Genomic DNA, 17,113 nt, shown 5'->3' with positions numbered 1-17,113 from the left:
ACATGTACATAATGCGTCATTTTACCTGAGCTTTCCATGACTACAATTGGAATTAATTTACTTATGTGATGAATGAGTATGATGAAAAAAAATGCCTAGTAAACAGCAGGAAAAATAAATTAATGGTTTTTGTTGATTTATCTTAAAGTGTAGTATCATTACTTATGATCATTCATATCAAAATAAAGTTCGGACGAATAACATGTAACTAGTTGTTCAGAGTTATCCCCCATTAAATCGATTTGGAATTCGGGCGAGCTTCTACAAGCGATTGGATTAAAGGAACATATAACGTTCTAATCTTGCGAGATAATTTGTTTTTAAAGATGGGTAAAGTTGGTTCATAACCATGCTAACGAAGTGATGAGAACATAAGAATAATGCATGAACGTCTTTTTACACACAATTTATACCCCTTTACACTACTTTTTGCAGATGTTGTTCTAACAGTATAGATGAAAGCAATACATCCATAGTTGTGAATCCTTCTTATTTTAATCGGATTCAAACTACAAACTGCCAAATTACCAACTACCAACTAAGAAGGGACCAGTACATATTATTGTACAATGCACGCTACACAATCGCAGCTGCCAAAATATAAGGAGATTGCTAAAGGCGGGGAAAATTTACTCTAGAACTTAGGGTCCACTAAGGTCTGATATTCATAATTTTGTTGTTGATGGTTACACAGTCATGTTCATCAATTTTCGAATGACTTATAGCCCTTTACATAATATTTAAAAAAAAACTTATTACAAAGGGAATTAATTTAAACGTCATAATTCAGCGATAAATCTGAGGAAAACCTTCTAGTATATTAAGCCTTCCAATGCCGCATGCTGAAACTCTGGAAAAGATTTAAGGTTATAAACTGTTAGGGATTAAAAAGTCGTTAAGGTATTTAAAGTTGTTGTTTTCGTCGACATTTTCGTCATTGTTGTTGTTGTTGATGATGATGATGATGATGATGATGTTGTTGTTCTTGTTGTAGCTGTTGTTGTGGTAGTATTCTTTATTGGATTCATTCAATACATATACATCATACAATTTATTTCAAATTACAATACATAACATGAATGAATAAATATTATCGTAATAACCCCCTTCCCCTTCTTTTGATGAATTGTGAAGGATTTTCCTCATGACCATGTCTTGCGCTCAATAATTGTGCCAAAATAATAGACACGAACGGATTTGGAACAAAATGATGATTACACTTTGCAAAGTATTGTTTTAGACTGGTAAATGGATAACACCATTACAATTTTGTTTAATCCAAAATAAAAACAGGATGCAAGTCCTGTTGAAATAATTTTGATAAAAGCCACGGTGGTTTGTTCAACCTCATAAATCATCCGCATTGAGTAATGTCTGTTTTCCGAGACGCAATTAACCATATCGATATCAACAATGAATTTGATATTACCACAAAAATTCATGATAATCATTGAAGTGTGAGATATTCTCTGCCAAAGGTTGCTATCGTTCAGGTCAAATTCGAGACAGGGATCTATTCCAGGTCAGATGTCCCGTAAACAGATGTGATCCAGGGGAGTGTTTCACAAAGACTAAGATCGACTTTAAGTTGGACTTCACTATGACAGGCAATTCATGCCACTGGTTGCTCTCACCAAAGTTAAGTCCAACTTAAAGTCAATCTTAGTCTTTGTGAAACACCCCTGGAATTGTGAATGTATAGGTCTTATAATCACCGGAACATTGCCCCCTCTGCCAAACTGTTTTTTACAAAACAGTCGCTTTAATGACCAATATACAGATTCCAACTCATTATAAAAATAGGCCTATGTAAAATAGCTTGTGTCTCATTTTCAATAATGACATGTACAATTCCCTTAATTACACCAAGTGGCTTTACACACTTGATTTAATTTATACAGTAGGCTTGCGGTTGCACCATGTGAGAGAGGGGGGTTGGGGAGTCCTGAAAAGGTCCCTCGGTAATCTTTCTTTCTTGAGTGTGTGTAGTCCTGAAAGTTATTAATTAAAATCAATGTATACTTTAAACTTCGTCATGTTCATGGAGAAAACGGTTGATCTCACATCAATTTCGTTAATATGTGACTAAAGTATAATTCACGATGTGGTTTCTATTTTTATCTTACTTTTTAGCACACAGAATAAGGTGTAATTATTGATATATCAATAAGGACATGCATTGGTATGAAATTGGACCATTTTCTTTACATTCCTAAAGTTGTATTCTATCTCGGATTGATAAGAACAGTAAAACGGAACGCATTTTTTTTTTTCGATCGTCGGCGCAGATAGCATTAGGTCTTTGTATTTATTCGAAGATATTTTATCTTTATAGCGGCTCCCCACCCCCACCCGGGTGTATAAATGGGTAACAAGTACGATCTGTTTAAGTGCTTGTGGTTGGATAAGATTGTGACGAGTGACTGGAGTTGCCCCTTAATGAAGTAGAGAATGTCTACTGTCAAGCGGAATTGAAACTAAATCCAATGGTCTGGGGTAGTAATAATTAGTAAAGCGCATTTACCAGCTATTTGTAACCATGGAAACTGGTAAGGCTTTGCGAAATGAAACAAAACATGAACAAATATCAAGCCGACTATTAAACCTGCTGTTAATGTCAGTGTTACTTTAAACTTCTCTTGCAAGAATGTTCAACGTCACTAAATAGATAAAACGCAAAACAATTCCTTATTTGGCAGGTGTTTGGATGGTAAATATATATATATATATATTTATATTTCACATGCTAAGAATCTTGCTCTACGATTGGTCAAAAGTAAATCACGTGATGAAAGATAGTTCGCCCATCATCGATGGGAGAAGAAAAGTTCGGTGCACTGTGTAGATAGTCGTACTATCTACACAGTGCAACGCACTTTAATTGTGTACGCTGCGCATTGCTCTCCTCTTTAAGCGCTTTTAGTGTTTTAGTACGCGAACTTTGGTCACGCGCGAACTAAATGGTCACACCACCATACTGCATGCGCTGTACGTATCGTACACCGTTTGCTAGCTGTTAATTGATGACTTGTTGCTCTAAAATGACGAAAGAAGTGAAATGTTTCCGATGTGAAATATAAAGCAAATAATCACCTTTTGGTTTCAGGCGACGGCAAACTATCATTTCCTTGGCGATCTGAATGTATACGCTATCTTTCCTCAACCTCGCTTTGGAAAGATAGCTACATCCAGATCGCCTCGGAAGTGATAGTTTGTCCCATCACCTTCACCAACGGTAGTTATTTGCTTAATATACAAGCCGCCATACTTGTAGCGAGTCTAAATTGTCTATGGGTTGATGTGTGACGTGCCAGGGTATTCATCCGAGTCACTCGTCACGTGATCTAATGTAGATAGTAAGCCATTCACACATGGGCGTCGCTAAGGAGGTGTGGGATGCGACACCCCCACCTATCAGGAAAATTGTCGGTAAAATTGCGCTGCCGTCGGGGAAAATGTGAAAAGGGGGAGGGGAAAAATGAGTGGGAAAGTGAAAGAAAAGAAAGGATAGAGAAGAGAAGAAAGGAAAAGAAGGAAAAAAATAAGAGAAATTGAACAAAAGAAACGGGGGGTGAAAGAGAGGAGAAAGAGGGGAGGTAAGAGCCTAGCTGAGAGAGGAGAGATGGGAGTAAGAATGAGAGGGGTTGTCGGGTGGAGTCGTCTCGTCGAGGGAGCAAGTAAGATACGCATAGATAATTGTGTTGCTGTGTCGGGTCAGTTGTGTCTGGATTCTTACCCGATCCTCGTGTATATCAATGCAGACGTTTGAACTCGGTTTGTCCGGTCGTGCCGCCTTTATAGATCAAGATAGTTATGTAAAGTTCCTTAATTAAATTAAATTACATTAAGTTTTTCCATCGCCCGATTGCTGCGATGGCCGTCTCATTAACAAGGGCCAGGTCTTCAATTTTGCAACCCGTTCCGCCGCTCTGCAAGATGTGGTCCATCGTCTGAGTCTCTTCGCAGTCGCAGAACTCGGTGAGATGTTTATAATGTGAGATGTACCCTGTATATAATGTCGGTCGGTCATTAGATGTAGCAAAGAATGAAAAGACTTTCAGTGTCTTGAAGTTCGTTAAGAACGTATATAGATCAACAATGGGCGACAGCAAACTAGATGATCTCATGATCTTAAGTTGTGAAAGGTCCTTACTGATGGCTTAAATCTGAGAGATGCAGAGGCGCTAATTACACATAATACAACTGTATAGAGAAATTTCACTGACAGATGGGATTATCATTTGAGTCATTTCTTGTTATCAAAGTCTTTTCCTAGGGTTTAGTCTCCCTTGAATATTTCTGGATATTTCTGGTTCTGGTCTTTCATGGCGCAATCATGAATATGAAACTGTATCAGAACTATGTGATTTTCAAGTGAATATCAAAGAGACAAGAATCTCACATATAACAGCAAACAGAGGGTGTAGTAAAATATGTATGTTCTCTCCGTCCCAAGTTGTTTTGGGGGACACTGACTATAAACTGATGAATGTATTATGTTTCGTTGTAATGTACAGTTTACCAATCTACCTGTTTTCTGCTTTGACTTCAAATTTGAATAATCATGTTTTGAGTATGACAGTAACAAATCTAAAGGCCAAAGCGTGTAACCGATGTACACTGTTGGTCATAAAGGTGGAAGAGCTTTTCTCCTTCTGTCTCTCTGTATCTCACACACTCTCACTCTTTCACATCGATTCTCCCGACCCAATATATTACTTCTTTAACGTTTCCCACCTACTCTAGGGGATTACAACCCATGCTCTCTTTTCTTGTTTCTTTTTCCGGACACACTTTAAAAAACCACAAGCTAATATCAATAGGAGAAGTGCATGGAAACCGTATGTGTCTATTTGCTCAAAACAAATCTCATTTTACAACAATGGGTACCTCCATACATAGAACTGTGGATAGTTTGGGAAATACTTATATAGCTCGTTCATTATGTACCGTTAGTATTGTATCAAAATAGGTTTAACTTCGTCCGTCTCTGGTTATATATATATATATATATATATATATATATATATATATATATATACTACTTTATTTGCCTTATTAACACCTTTTTTCGGTCAAGTTTATCACCTATTTCCACTTCACTTTTGTGCTAAATCATGGAACACAAACAAGTGAAATTGTTATCAGTTGCTATTTTAGGATTCGTTCATTCAGTTATATGAAAGTCTATTTAAATCATTTCATCGCTCATTCTGATCCCATGCTAACATATCAATTTGAACAAGTTAAAATCTGCAAATATGAAATATATAATATGATTATTGGATATTTAAGTTTATGAATTTTCAAGAAGAATGAAAAGGAGCGAAAATAATGGGAAAAGCTATGGTCGTTTTTTAAACTAATAATTATCTACAACACGACCCCCCAAGCTATTAAAGGCATCAGATTCTGCATGTTTATTGATATGTGCGAACAATTGGAAATGGCATATTAATAACGTAATCCGCACATGAGTTCACTACTTGCATTGAAATTTCACTTATTTCTTAAAAGTCTGTACGATTTTGTTCCACATTTATTTCTTTAAAGCCTGCGATGGTTACGCGTCATTATCTGACACGCCTTGACATTACAGAACTTACCCTAAACGTGGTCAATATAATATGATAACGATACCCACTGCACTACGTATAGCTACTTGCGCCCTCTATATAGCTAACAATGCCTTATCGGTGCCTGTTGCTCCCCATGATCCCCTTTTTCTTATGTTAATTGAGAGCTGATTTGACGAGATAACCACCTGTCAGTAATCTTGCAGGGAGGTCTAATCCCTCTGGCCAAACTAGTGCAGACGGGCTTTAAAGGTGGAATCCATGCTGATAATCATGGTTTTAATGAAGGCAGAAAAAAGAGAAATAAAGTAGTGAAAGTTTGAGCAATATCCGATTTTTTTTTTTAAAGGAATTTTTGATTTTTTTTGTTGAAGTTGTCACCAGTGAGACACAAATTGGCATCACTGTATACGTATCTTGCGAGCTTCCTTCCAATTAGTTCTGTACATAAACTTTCATAAACTTAGCAGTTATTGATGATGACGGAATAGATTTGTTCATATAGGGGTTGTATTCAAAACATATTTGTAGTATTATATTTACGAGTAAAGTACGGATGAACATTTTCAGAAAATGTGAAGAAAAAAATAGTACATGCCAAATGGGAGGGGAGCTCACAAGATACGTCACAGAGTTGCCAATTTGTCTTTGATCGATCGCACCTTCAAAAATTCACCGTCTTATTTTCAATTGGTATATTGCTCAAACTTTCACTGACCTTCTTGTCTCATTGTTCTGCTTCTATTAAAACCAAATTAATACCAGGCTTGACTCCCCTTTAATGAGAGAAAAAGAGATACACCAAATGCATCTGATGCTAGATGACATCAAATCAGTCCTCAGCTTTTAAACACTGACAAGATTATTTATTCTAACGGAGGACCTTCCAGGCTAACCTGACTTTTTCCTTTCATAAGTTGCGGATAACTTTAAATAGCCTTGTTTTTTTTGCTGCAAGACAGGCCCTTCTTTACGAACCTTATACATATTCATATAATGATGTTGATTATGCGCGTGCGCATGAGCAGAACGAGAAGGTGAGGGGTAGGGGGAAGACTAAATTCAGACAAGGATTAAGAGTCAAGAACGGTACAACGAGTCGTCTTCTTTCTCTATCAATTAAATGAAACGTCATAGCTTCTGTGCTTCGCGCGGGAGGGGCAAAACAGGAATTAAGAGTCGGGAACGGTGCAACGAATCGTCTTCTTTCTCTAATAATTTAATGAAATGTCAAAGTTTCTTCGCTTTGCGCGGGGGGGGGGGGCGAAATTAATTCAGACAAGGTTTTAGAGTAATAATTTAAGGAAGCGTCAAAGCTTCCGCACTTCGCGCGGGCGGGAAGAACTCAATTTAGACAAGGATTAAGAGTAAAGATCGGTACAATGAATCGTCTTCTTTCTCTAATAATTTAATAAAACGTCAAAACTTCCGCGCTTTGCGCGGGTGGGGGACACTGATTTCAGACAAGGATTACTGACAGTCGAGAACCATACAACGAATCGTCTTCTTAACCTACTAAATTAATGAAACGACAAAGCGTCCGCGCCTCCCGCGGGAGGGGAAGAAAAAGATCTAGCGACGCCCCTGGCTACAGGGTGCAAATACTCTTTACCTTTGGACTAAAACTAGGCGTCATAGTCACGTGGGCCATGATCACAATACGGCAGAAACCGCACAATCTTACAAATCTTACAAATATGTAAACATACAAACAGTCAAAACAAAACAAAACAACACAATACAGACCAAGTGCAACAGCAGTGACTGAATCAATTACTAAATACTGACAGCGCTGACTGACAACAAACTCGACTGTCCTTTCATGAATGAATAGTGGTGTGAACAACCCAGGGACATGTAAACGTCCCTCATAATGCTTACATAGAGGGCGCAATCTTAATACCACGTACATGCCAGATCGAGTAAGATTGTGCTTTGACAAGTTAGTAACTTCGTAATAAGAAGCTCGATACAATATTTTAAAGAATTTTTTGACCCGACTTAATCCCCCTTTTGCCGATTCACTATATACCACGTGCTGTATAAAGTTTCGGACTATTCTCGACTAAGAATAACCTTCATCGACTGCGCATATGCCTTATGAAATCTGATTAGATATGTGACGAATGATAATTCTAAAGAGGGAAAACAAGTACTGCACAGTAGTTTCCTGATATACAAAGGGCTAATATCAATCATCCGATACCCCGTGTTTTAATTGGTTTTAATGAAAATCTAAAATTTTGAAAATGGGTAATCTCATTAAACAAATATTTTCACTGGTTTCTCTTCTTTGTCAAAGAAGATGATGGAAAGCTCTTTGAAAGACAATCTCCAACGAGATAGATATAAAGATGATTGTTTTCAGATGTCATGTTTACTTGATGAACGAATTTTCCGTAATAATGACGAAACTAATAATAATATCGATCGCTGAATTGCCGATTATTATATGCTTACCGACCCCTAACCAAGTCAGTTTTATTAAGTCAGGCGAGGCTGGGGGCTAGGCTCAATTATTTAGTCTATTTGTTTAAGTGTCAAAATAGAGTCTGAGAATACAAACTTACGTTGATCGTGTAATGTGCATATCTTCCACTCGCATTGGTTTATTCTCCTTTTATTTCAATCCTGTATTCTGCGGATGTTCTGATAGATTTCATTTAATTTTCTTTCTCCCTTTTGTATCGAAACGAAATTAAACACAACTTCATTACAGGGACCATTGACGTGCTGGGTTTTATTTCATTAAGACATAATTCATTTCGTTGGTGTTCATATTGAATGGCTTAATTGATTTTCCTTTCCGTTACATGAACCCGCTGGGTGCATTCCCCCCCCCCCCCCCTCCCCCAAACAAACAAAAATTGTTCTTATCGGGGCGCTTTCACTCACTGTAAATGTATCTTCCTCCAATGGATAATGTCTTTCTTTACAACATAATCTTTCATTGCTGGTGTTCTATTCATCAGTCGTTATGTCTCCACGATCTATTCAGAAATCATCTTAAAGCCGGATTTGGCGATCCATGTATGCTTTATATGTTAACCACGCCTTTAATCCACCAATAATTCTCTTTCTCTCTTTGTCTCTCTCTCTCTCTCTCTCTCTCTCAATCTCTCTCTTCCCCTCTCTCTCTCTCTCTCTTTGTCCCTTTCTTTCTCTGTGTGTGTGTGTGTGTGTGTGTGTGTGTGTCCCTCTATCTGTCCCCCTTTCTCTCCCCTCTATCTCCCTTTCTATAAGCTCTCTCTCTCTCTCTCTCTCTCTCTCTCCCTCTCTCGCATTCTTACTGTCTCAATTTCTCTTTCCTTTTCCCTCCCTTTCTCTTTCTCATCCACTCTCTCCTTCTCTCTGTCTTTCTCTCTCTCTCTCCCTCCCTCTGTATATCCCTTTCTCTCTTCAGTCTCTCGCTCCTCCCTCTATCTCTGTCTCCCTTTATATATTAAAGCTCTTTGAATATATGTCTGTCTGTATTTCTCTCTCTCTCTCTCTCTCTCTCTCTCTCTCTCTACCCCTTTCTCTCTTCAGCCTCTCTCTCCCTTCATCTGTCTCATTCTTTCTCTCCGCCTTGCTCACATGTCACCTCCCCCTTTCTTTCCTTCTCTCTCTCCCTCTCTCTCTCTCTCTATCCGCCTATCTCAAAAGTCAAACCTTCTCTCCCCCCCCCCTCTCTCTCCCTGTCTGTCTGGTTCTTGCTCGTGAATCTCATCCAAATTCGCTGATTGGAGTTGTGGAGTTCAACTCATTAAACACGTGGTCAGCTTGAAACAAAGATATTGCTGTGTAAGACAGTCATCCATTTATTGCCCATTCAATCATTCATTACTTTAATATTATTGTTGTTATATATCATTGCATATAAAAGAACCACACAAAAGTAAACGCACTTTTTATATTTCTTTCTTTTCTAACATTACAAACTTTTTATTAACGATATGTAAACATTTCCCTTTGTTATTGGTAAAGTTTTCCTCTACTTTCCCCAGCTTCCTCCCAATCAACGCCATTGAAGAGCCCAATTTTTAGAATAAATTGTCTGCTCAGTCATGCTTGCAAGATTCCCGACCAAGCAGTCATTCCCAGCAGATTAATAGCTTTCCTAAGCAACCAACGCAGGATACAATTTTATTATCAATACAAAAATAGAGACAGAACATTATTATTACAAAGCCCTGTCTACACCAATATCTCGCCATTTTATGCCTTAAAAAAAGATGTTGTATTGCCCTTTGAGACCGACCCAAAATTTTTGAAATCTACGGTCGGCTTTAAAAAATAAAAACAAATACCGTTTTTTAGAGAAACAAAATATCAAAGCATTCATAACTGAGAAGAAAAAAAGATTTAAAAAAAAAAGATTTCCGCCCGACCGACCCATGTTTTGGCACTTAAAGGGCAACACAACATCTTTTTTTTTAGGCCTCATACAAAGATCATCAACGGTGGGCCTGTTCTATATTTTGTGTAAGGCGTTTGTTCTAATGCTCGTAATAACATTGGAATCTTGCTTTGACCAAGTAAAAATGACCTTTTACAAGTTGTATAAAATTGACGTGGGCATATTCGTTGAATTCTGTTCATCGCTCATATACAAAGAGGATAAAATAATATATTTATTTACAATTTCGTTGCAAATATTTACACTGTACATTATCACACACAAATGTACCACTTCCAAAATAAAGAATGCATTATCTTTGTAATGTCATCAATAAAACAATAAAACGAAAAAATCTACACTTTTCATCTAATTAAAAGAGCCTGTAAAAACAGAAGTGGATACGAAAGACTTCGGGGTTTCGATTAAAATCATGACAATGAATTCCTAACTAACAGAGTCAATACATTTCAGTGAAAATCATTTTTACAGTCATAGTTGTGCTGGCAAATATTTGAAACAACATACATACATGTATAATTCTAACAGAAAATATAGTTAAAATAAGTCTAATGGCAAACTTAATTGTTCATTTCTGACGGGGCAGACAAATGTACTGAGGTTGTACACCTGGCGGTCATGGTCTGTATTATGGTTAGAGGGCTTGATGGGAAACACAAATCACGCAAAACACGCGGGAAATGTTTTTTCTTGATTTGGGATACTGAGTTTTACCTCGGGCGATCACAAATTCTAAATCAGCCAAGTTTGGATGACCCAAAAGCGATTCTAGTATAACTAAATGTCGAGCCATGTCTAGGGGAAATTTTGCTCAAATTTAAACTACATTTAAACTATCATGAACACCTCTTTTGGCAGGCGACTAACTAGGTTTTGAAGCATATGAGGGAGCCAGCTCCTTGGTTTAGTTTTCTTCATCGGTGTTATTGAATACATTGTACCACATGAGCTCCTGAAAGCGTCCCAATTGGTTAACATCGCATGTCGTCACAACCTTTCGAAATTTCGCTTCTTCCGCGGCGATGGACGGACATCTTGAGGAATAGACGAACAGCAAAGTAGCAGCCCTGACTTCAGTTTCTCTTCCGTACGAGGCCAAGCAAAATCACTGATGACGTCATCAGTGCGTGAAGAAGTTTAGATCCTGACAAAGAACCGTCAGTTCGGTAAATAAAACACTGATTCAGGGCTAGCCTAATTATTGTTCGAATATTTTTCGAATGTTTTGTATTTTTGTGTTCCTGTATTATCTACGATGAAGTGAAGTACGCCAGCAACGTTGACACAAGGAGAGCAATAAGGCTGATCTTAGCTACACATGCTGTTGAAACAAAAGAAAAATAAGAGAAATATTGCATTACTCATAAAAAAACAACTGTTGTTATACGTACATGTATGAATGAAATAAATAATTGTAACATTAATCTAAGAATAGGAGAGAACTACAATAAACTGATATGAGACATTTTCTAGATACATGAACTCGCAGAGAGACGACAGTTTCGAGGAACTTATAGTTAACTGATTACAAGTTCTACAATGCATTCTTAATATACTAACAGTGAAGATGTATCAATGAAAATGAAGTTGGAAACGATGCCATTACTGTAATGTGTTACAATTATTATACATTTTTGTGAAATACCATTTTTGTTGTCTTCACCGACACCATAATCATACTCTTTCGTAACTTATTTCCCCCGTCCCCTCCTCTGAATGATTTTAAGAATTGTGTCTTTTCTCACCTGAACATTCCAGCGTTCCAGTGTACCCATCTACAACATCACCAAACGATAGACAGTAGTAGTTATTGGTCGTGCTGTCGTCGGTGAAAGATGCCCCTGACGCTTTGGAAATCTGTACACAGACGTATCCAGTAGTGTCATACATGTAGGTTGAGCAGTCTGCGGAGGGGATGTTGATCATGGTGTGGACGTTCTCGATCACGATGGTCTCTCCGGCTGTGATCCCGGCGTCGAGGTTGGTGGCCGATGTCAGGAGAGGGGTGACGTCCATGGTTTCTGCTCCGCTCGCCGTCGGGTCGGCGTTGTCGCTCACAGTGATGAGGATATCGTAAAGGTCTGAGCTACCAGCTGCGATGTCGGTGCCTCCTACGTTCTTGATTGTGACGTTGTAAGTGACAATGTTGTCCACATCCAGAGTGAATTCAGAGAAATCGTTTGTGATTACAAGACCAAATGCTTGGATGTCTGTTGAGAAACAATAAGTAATAAAAAATAAAAAAAAGTTGAAAAAAATACACGTTGAGTTGATACGTGTTTTATAATATCTTTCAGAATATTCGTGTTAAGCCATTTTGACATTTATATGATTAACATTCTTCGTATTTCCATGCAGAACATTATTGTGATTATTCTCGCACAGTTTATTTCCAATTTGAATGCCGGAATTCGCAGATAATGTTTTTATGAAAAAAAATCAAATATTCGCAGACAATTATTTTTCAATCGTTCGCAGATGTGTAGATACATATTTTTAAACATTTGCATGTGAACAATAGAAGATTGTGTTGTTGTTATAGAAGAACCTACCCGATGGTTCATCGGCATCAGTCACGACTTCGGTAATGACTTCTGTGACATCGGTGAACATGGATTCAGTTCCTGAACCTGAACTATCTCCAGAGCCTTCATCGCTATCAGAGCAACATCCTGAAATTTAAAATAAGGGGGATCGTTAAGGTTATCGTCGTATCTTATGACTTCAGGAGAAGATAATTCACAAAATTACAGTCAAACCTATCTCAGTGGCCACCTCTATAGAAAGGTCCTGTTTCCATTGGTTGGCCTTTATAGACAGGTTTCACTGTACATAGACTACTACAGGAAAATGCGAATCAATTGTCTTCACGGTTATTGTAACGAGGGTGAGTACTGTGATATCAAGTAATGGACACAATGAAGCAGATCGAGTATTTGCAGAAAATGAAAGTGTGAACACCAATTCATGGAGCGGAAGAAAAAGCCTTGGATTTTTCGATGACTTCACAATTCCGATTGCGCCGACTTGGTTGAAAAAGATTTCATTAACGGAGGTCTTAAGACAACACACCATTTGTGAATATTGATTATTGTGCGGATTAATTAAGATCTCGGTGACGCAGTGTCCAGTGAGTTTGCTCGTGAACAGAGAAGACTGGTGTTTAAAATACAAACTCGTAGAATTTACTCGATGTAATGATAAGAATTGCAAACATTACCGATGATTTGTAGAGTTTTGGAAGAGAATTTTGTGTTTACTTACCTGATGTGAATAAACAGACGAGTGCGACAAAGAGGAACGTCAGATTGGTAAGGTTGGCCATCTAGAAATTGGAAGAAAAAATGATAGAAAGTCTACATTAATTTGTGTTTCTAAGTAGATGATTTCTCGGACTGTAAAGCGAGATACTTCATAAATCGCAATTCATTTTGCGACCAAGAGTGTTTGGACTAAGATAAAGGTAATCAACACGTGCAATCACGTTATATCATTTCATTTGTACTCGTTATGAAAGCTTTCTACGCTGTATGTTATCTTTATATCACCGTACATCTGACATTACGATCTTTTTCAAGTATCGCCGTCACGCAACCTAGCAACCAATTACACAAACTCTTTTTTTGTTCTCCTTTCTATTCTTCTCTTCATCAGACAGTTTTGATAGTCGTGGGCGGTGTTACGTAACAAGGCCATTGCTACGGGTTTTTCTTTTAATACTTGGTGAAAAGAGGGCATAGATATTGATTAGATGTGTTCATACGTTAAGATCAAACAAGTGAGCGTCGTCGCGCCGAGTGAATTCACTGAAAAGCGAGATTAATAAGCCTTAAGAGTTTATCACGATCGGGATAGAGAATTTCATTAGCTTCTGACTGAAATGATGTAACTACAAATATAGGGCGGACGAGAACATTGAGATAAGCGAAACGAATATGCCCATACTGAACGATTTTTAATTTTTTTTTAAAGTTAATGTTTAATCACTGTTCACGTATAAGCATCATGCTTAGGTTACAATGGTTACAATAGTAAAACTTAAACCTTCGTGAATATACCAACAAACGTTTACAACATTTTATATCTTACATGTGTAACGAAACGGTTTCGAAAATTAAAAAGGAATCCTCGTACTGGCTTGAAAACAAAAATTATTGCGAATAATCAAAGTTTTATCTTCACTGTTCGTGAAGTACAATCACCAGCATCTGGTTGTCGCGTACGTTGGGTTAGGGTCAAACGCCAAACGCGCCTAAATATTGAAGTGTGCTTCGGCTACAAGGTTATTAATATCTAATGAGTTCAATTTGGTTTTGAATATTTTCACATGTTAAAACTCTATATATCAACGAAATCCGAACTTAGATGGAGAAAACAAATAGCAAAGAAAGATTGAGTCGAGGCAGATAGTCCGGAGCTTTCTGGAGATGCGTGTTTAGCGCTCGACGATATAAGCGCAAACATTCGTCAATCCATGATTTTCTTTTACGGTTTCGATATAAAACTGTTGAGACATCATCATTCTTTATAATAATAAGCTTGGTTTACAAAATAGAATAACGAACTGATTATGCTGGTAAACAGCATAACGCTGAAATATATGTTTCAGCGCATACACACTTAATTGTCGTTGATTAATCAGAATAGCGTATCGACTTAACGCACCGTTTTGTATCTAATGAAACTAATGTATAGTTCAGATTATTATCAGCCGAAAACGAAAATAAATTGCAGTAAAGTCGACTTTAAGGGAAGAAAATGCCTCGCTGTTATGAAATAATTTAAGCATATCATAATATGCTTTCATTAAACAATCATACAAAAGTAATGTGATTGAAAATTAAAGCAGTAAAGATAAAGTGTTGAAATATTCTACTGTTATACAACAATTAGTTAATGAAAACGAAATTGAAAATTAGAAAACACATCAGATTATATGGAGTTGTATAAGTATGTATCATAATTCGATTTCGTTAAGTTGTACCTAAGTTTTACCACGTGTACCTTTCCCGCCATACGATGAAAGTCGAGCAAAAGGTACAAGAGTAGGTCTATATACATGAAAATGATATTTAAAAAAGAAAGAATTGCTTTCGACAACTTACTTTTGAGATTTCGTTTCCTGGTGACTTGTTTTCCGATGAATAAAAATAAATTGTTCCTTAATTTTTTCGGCTTGGAAGTAAGCGTCAAAATAAAATCCTGCTGCCGCCGCGTAGAGTTGATCAGACAATGTTCCTGTCTCCGACTGGTCTTTCTTTTTCGGGCGTCTTCGCTCTCGGTGTCTGATTGTTTGGCACAATCCGGTTCGTTGCTAAGTAATCACTTAGCAACCACGGCAATATTGCCGCAATCGCTTAGGTGACTCTATAACGTAACGAAGGACGCTCACAACATGGAGGCATGAAAGTGTTACGCTTCATTTGCATCAGAAAGGGAGATGAGTTAACAACAATTAATGTCCGGATAATGGAGCAACTCTGCTCCAAGACGCAAACTTTCAATGTGATGGCGATTCGTGTTGAAACCAAATATAACGTTTCATCGTCTGAGGTTTCAAAACCATGCTCTGATCTAGAGTAGATATTAACCGCCTCAACCCGGTCGCCAGCACACTCAGGCACTGATTTATCGAACCAGAAGGTTTTACAATAAACCTCATAAAATATTCATAAGAATATTGAATATGACCACAAATCTGGCACCCATGGTCGATATCTTGGACACCCCTACCAAAGGGAAGAAATCGACCGGTCCTTTCATTTGGATGGGAGAGCTTATTCTGCGTAATCCCCTTTGTAAAGAATCTTGTTTTATTGTACTCCGTAGGAGGAAGGGACCAACGCAAGGGCCTGCACAATAGCTCTATATAATTACGATGGGAGAAAACTTCAATAAGAATGCATGTAGTAAAATGTGTCTTAGGAGCGTTCGTTCACGGGTTCCTAAGAAGGGAGACATTACAAATTGTACTGTTTATGATATCAAATGATCATTAAAATAGCAATTCAGCCCAAATCCCTTCAATTGCTAAATTGCACTACACTACACTATTTCTCGGGCTCCAACCTGTTTATGCTTTCCTTTTTCATTTTTTCTCTCTCTATCTTTCCTTCTCTTTCTTTCCCCGTCTTTTACATAAATTTTATTTTCAATACCATCTACCCCTTTTTTAGTTTCTTTCAATATATTCCACTTTCTGCCATTCTTCATTATGAATTTAGCAAATAAGAAGAATATGATATTCTTCTTATTCGCTAAATCATTCTAAATCAATTGACGTGGATGGTTTGTCATTACATACGCAATTTCACTTTGACTATTAAAACATTCCCCTGTTCGTTATACCTGCTTTTTTGCTGTTAACCGTTATCATTATGTCATATGGTTTACCATTTTTTACGTTTCAAACATTTTATAATTTCTTTTATATTTATTCTCCATTACTTCGATTTGCCACTTTTGGTTTCTTTCCTTAAACAATTCTATTCCTGTCCTCTCACCGTCAATCGGTATTTTGATATTATTTTGTTACATAAAAGATCTGATGATAATTTCTGGAACTAAATTTTTCAAATTTATCGTCAATTTATTTAATTTGTTTTTGTTTACAACGTTTCATGAAGTATTTACATCATATTATGAAAAAAGGTTTTACAATGGTAAAGCTAAGTTTTATTTTTGTTTTCGACTTTGACGGGAGGGGGAAACGTGCTTCTTTTTTCAATGCCTTAAGACAAATTTGATGTGATTTGAAATAATAATAATAATGATAATCTGGATTTATATAGTGCTTAATACGGAATGCCGACTCTAAGCCTTTACAGATATTATTATCTGAAGTCCATATGTTCCTATTATCTAAATATTTACCTATTTGGGGACATTCACGATTAAAATAATATATATTTCATTATTAAATTAAAAAAGAAAGATATCGAATAGTGTTAACAAATACATAAAAATTGATCTTACTCCCCTACTGTTTCGTTATAATCTATGCTAGTGCAGATTTTTTAAATGAACATCAGTCATGTTGATAAAGCTATAACGTTTTCCTGTGTATAAATCTTGTGGCCGACTTATGTAGACAATGCTTTTTCGTATTATACAGAAAGAGTTTTAAGAATTTTATAAC

The 17,113-nt window shown here is 37.1% G+C and overlaps 1 protein-coding gene across 1 annotated transcript; it reads right to left on the bottom strand.

The window, feature by feature from the left end:
* Nucleotides 1-9,352: 9,352 nt before the first annotated feature.
* LOC576138 lies at nt 9,353-15,313 on the bottom strand. The gene is made up of 5 exons (XM_794314.5): nt 15,081-15,313; nt 13,240-13,300; nt 12,528-12,647; nt 11,721-12,185; nt 9,353-11,296 (listed from the first exon to the last, which is right to left on the bottom strand). Exons 2-5 carry the CDS (start codon nt 13,298-13,300, stop codon nt 11,226-11,228), a joined length of 717 nt encoding a protein of 238 aa, XP_799407.1. The 5' UTR covers nt 15,081-15,313; the 3' UTR covers nt 9,353-11,225.
* Nucleotides 15,314-17,113: the final 1,800 nt, after the last annotated feature.

The sequence above is a fragment of the Strongylocentrotus purpuratus genome, unplaced genomic scaffold (genome assembly GCF_000002235.5).
Source record: "Strongylocentrotus purpuratus isolate Spur 01 unplaced genomic scaffold, Spur_5.0 spur5_scaffold_15, whole genome shotgun sequence".
Taxonomy (NCBI): domain Eukaryota; kingdom Metazoa; phylum Echinodermata; class Echinoidea; order Camarodonta; family Strongylocentrotidae; genus Strongylocentrotus; species Strongylocentrotus purpuratus.
This window is presented reverse-complemented; position numbering and strand designations above follow the sequence as displayed.

Excerpts from the sequence above, each read along its gene's own strand:
- LOC576138 (XM_794314.5), bottom strand. The coding sequence starts at position 13,300 with ATGGCCAACCTTACCAATCTGACGTTCCTCTTTGTCGCACTCGTCTGT. Across the intron at positions 12,648-13,239 it reads CGTCTGTTTATTCACATCAG|GATGTTGCTCTGATAGCGAT; the intron begins GTAAGTAAACAC and ends TTTAAATTTCAG. Across the intron at positions 11,297-11,720 it reads TGGAACGCTGGAATGTTCAG|CATGTGTAGCTAAGATCAGC; the intron begins GTGAGAAAAGAC and ends TTGTTTCAACAG.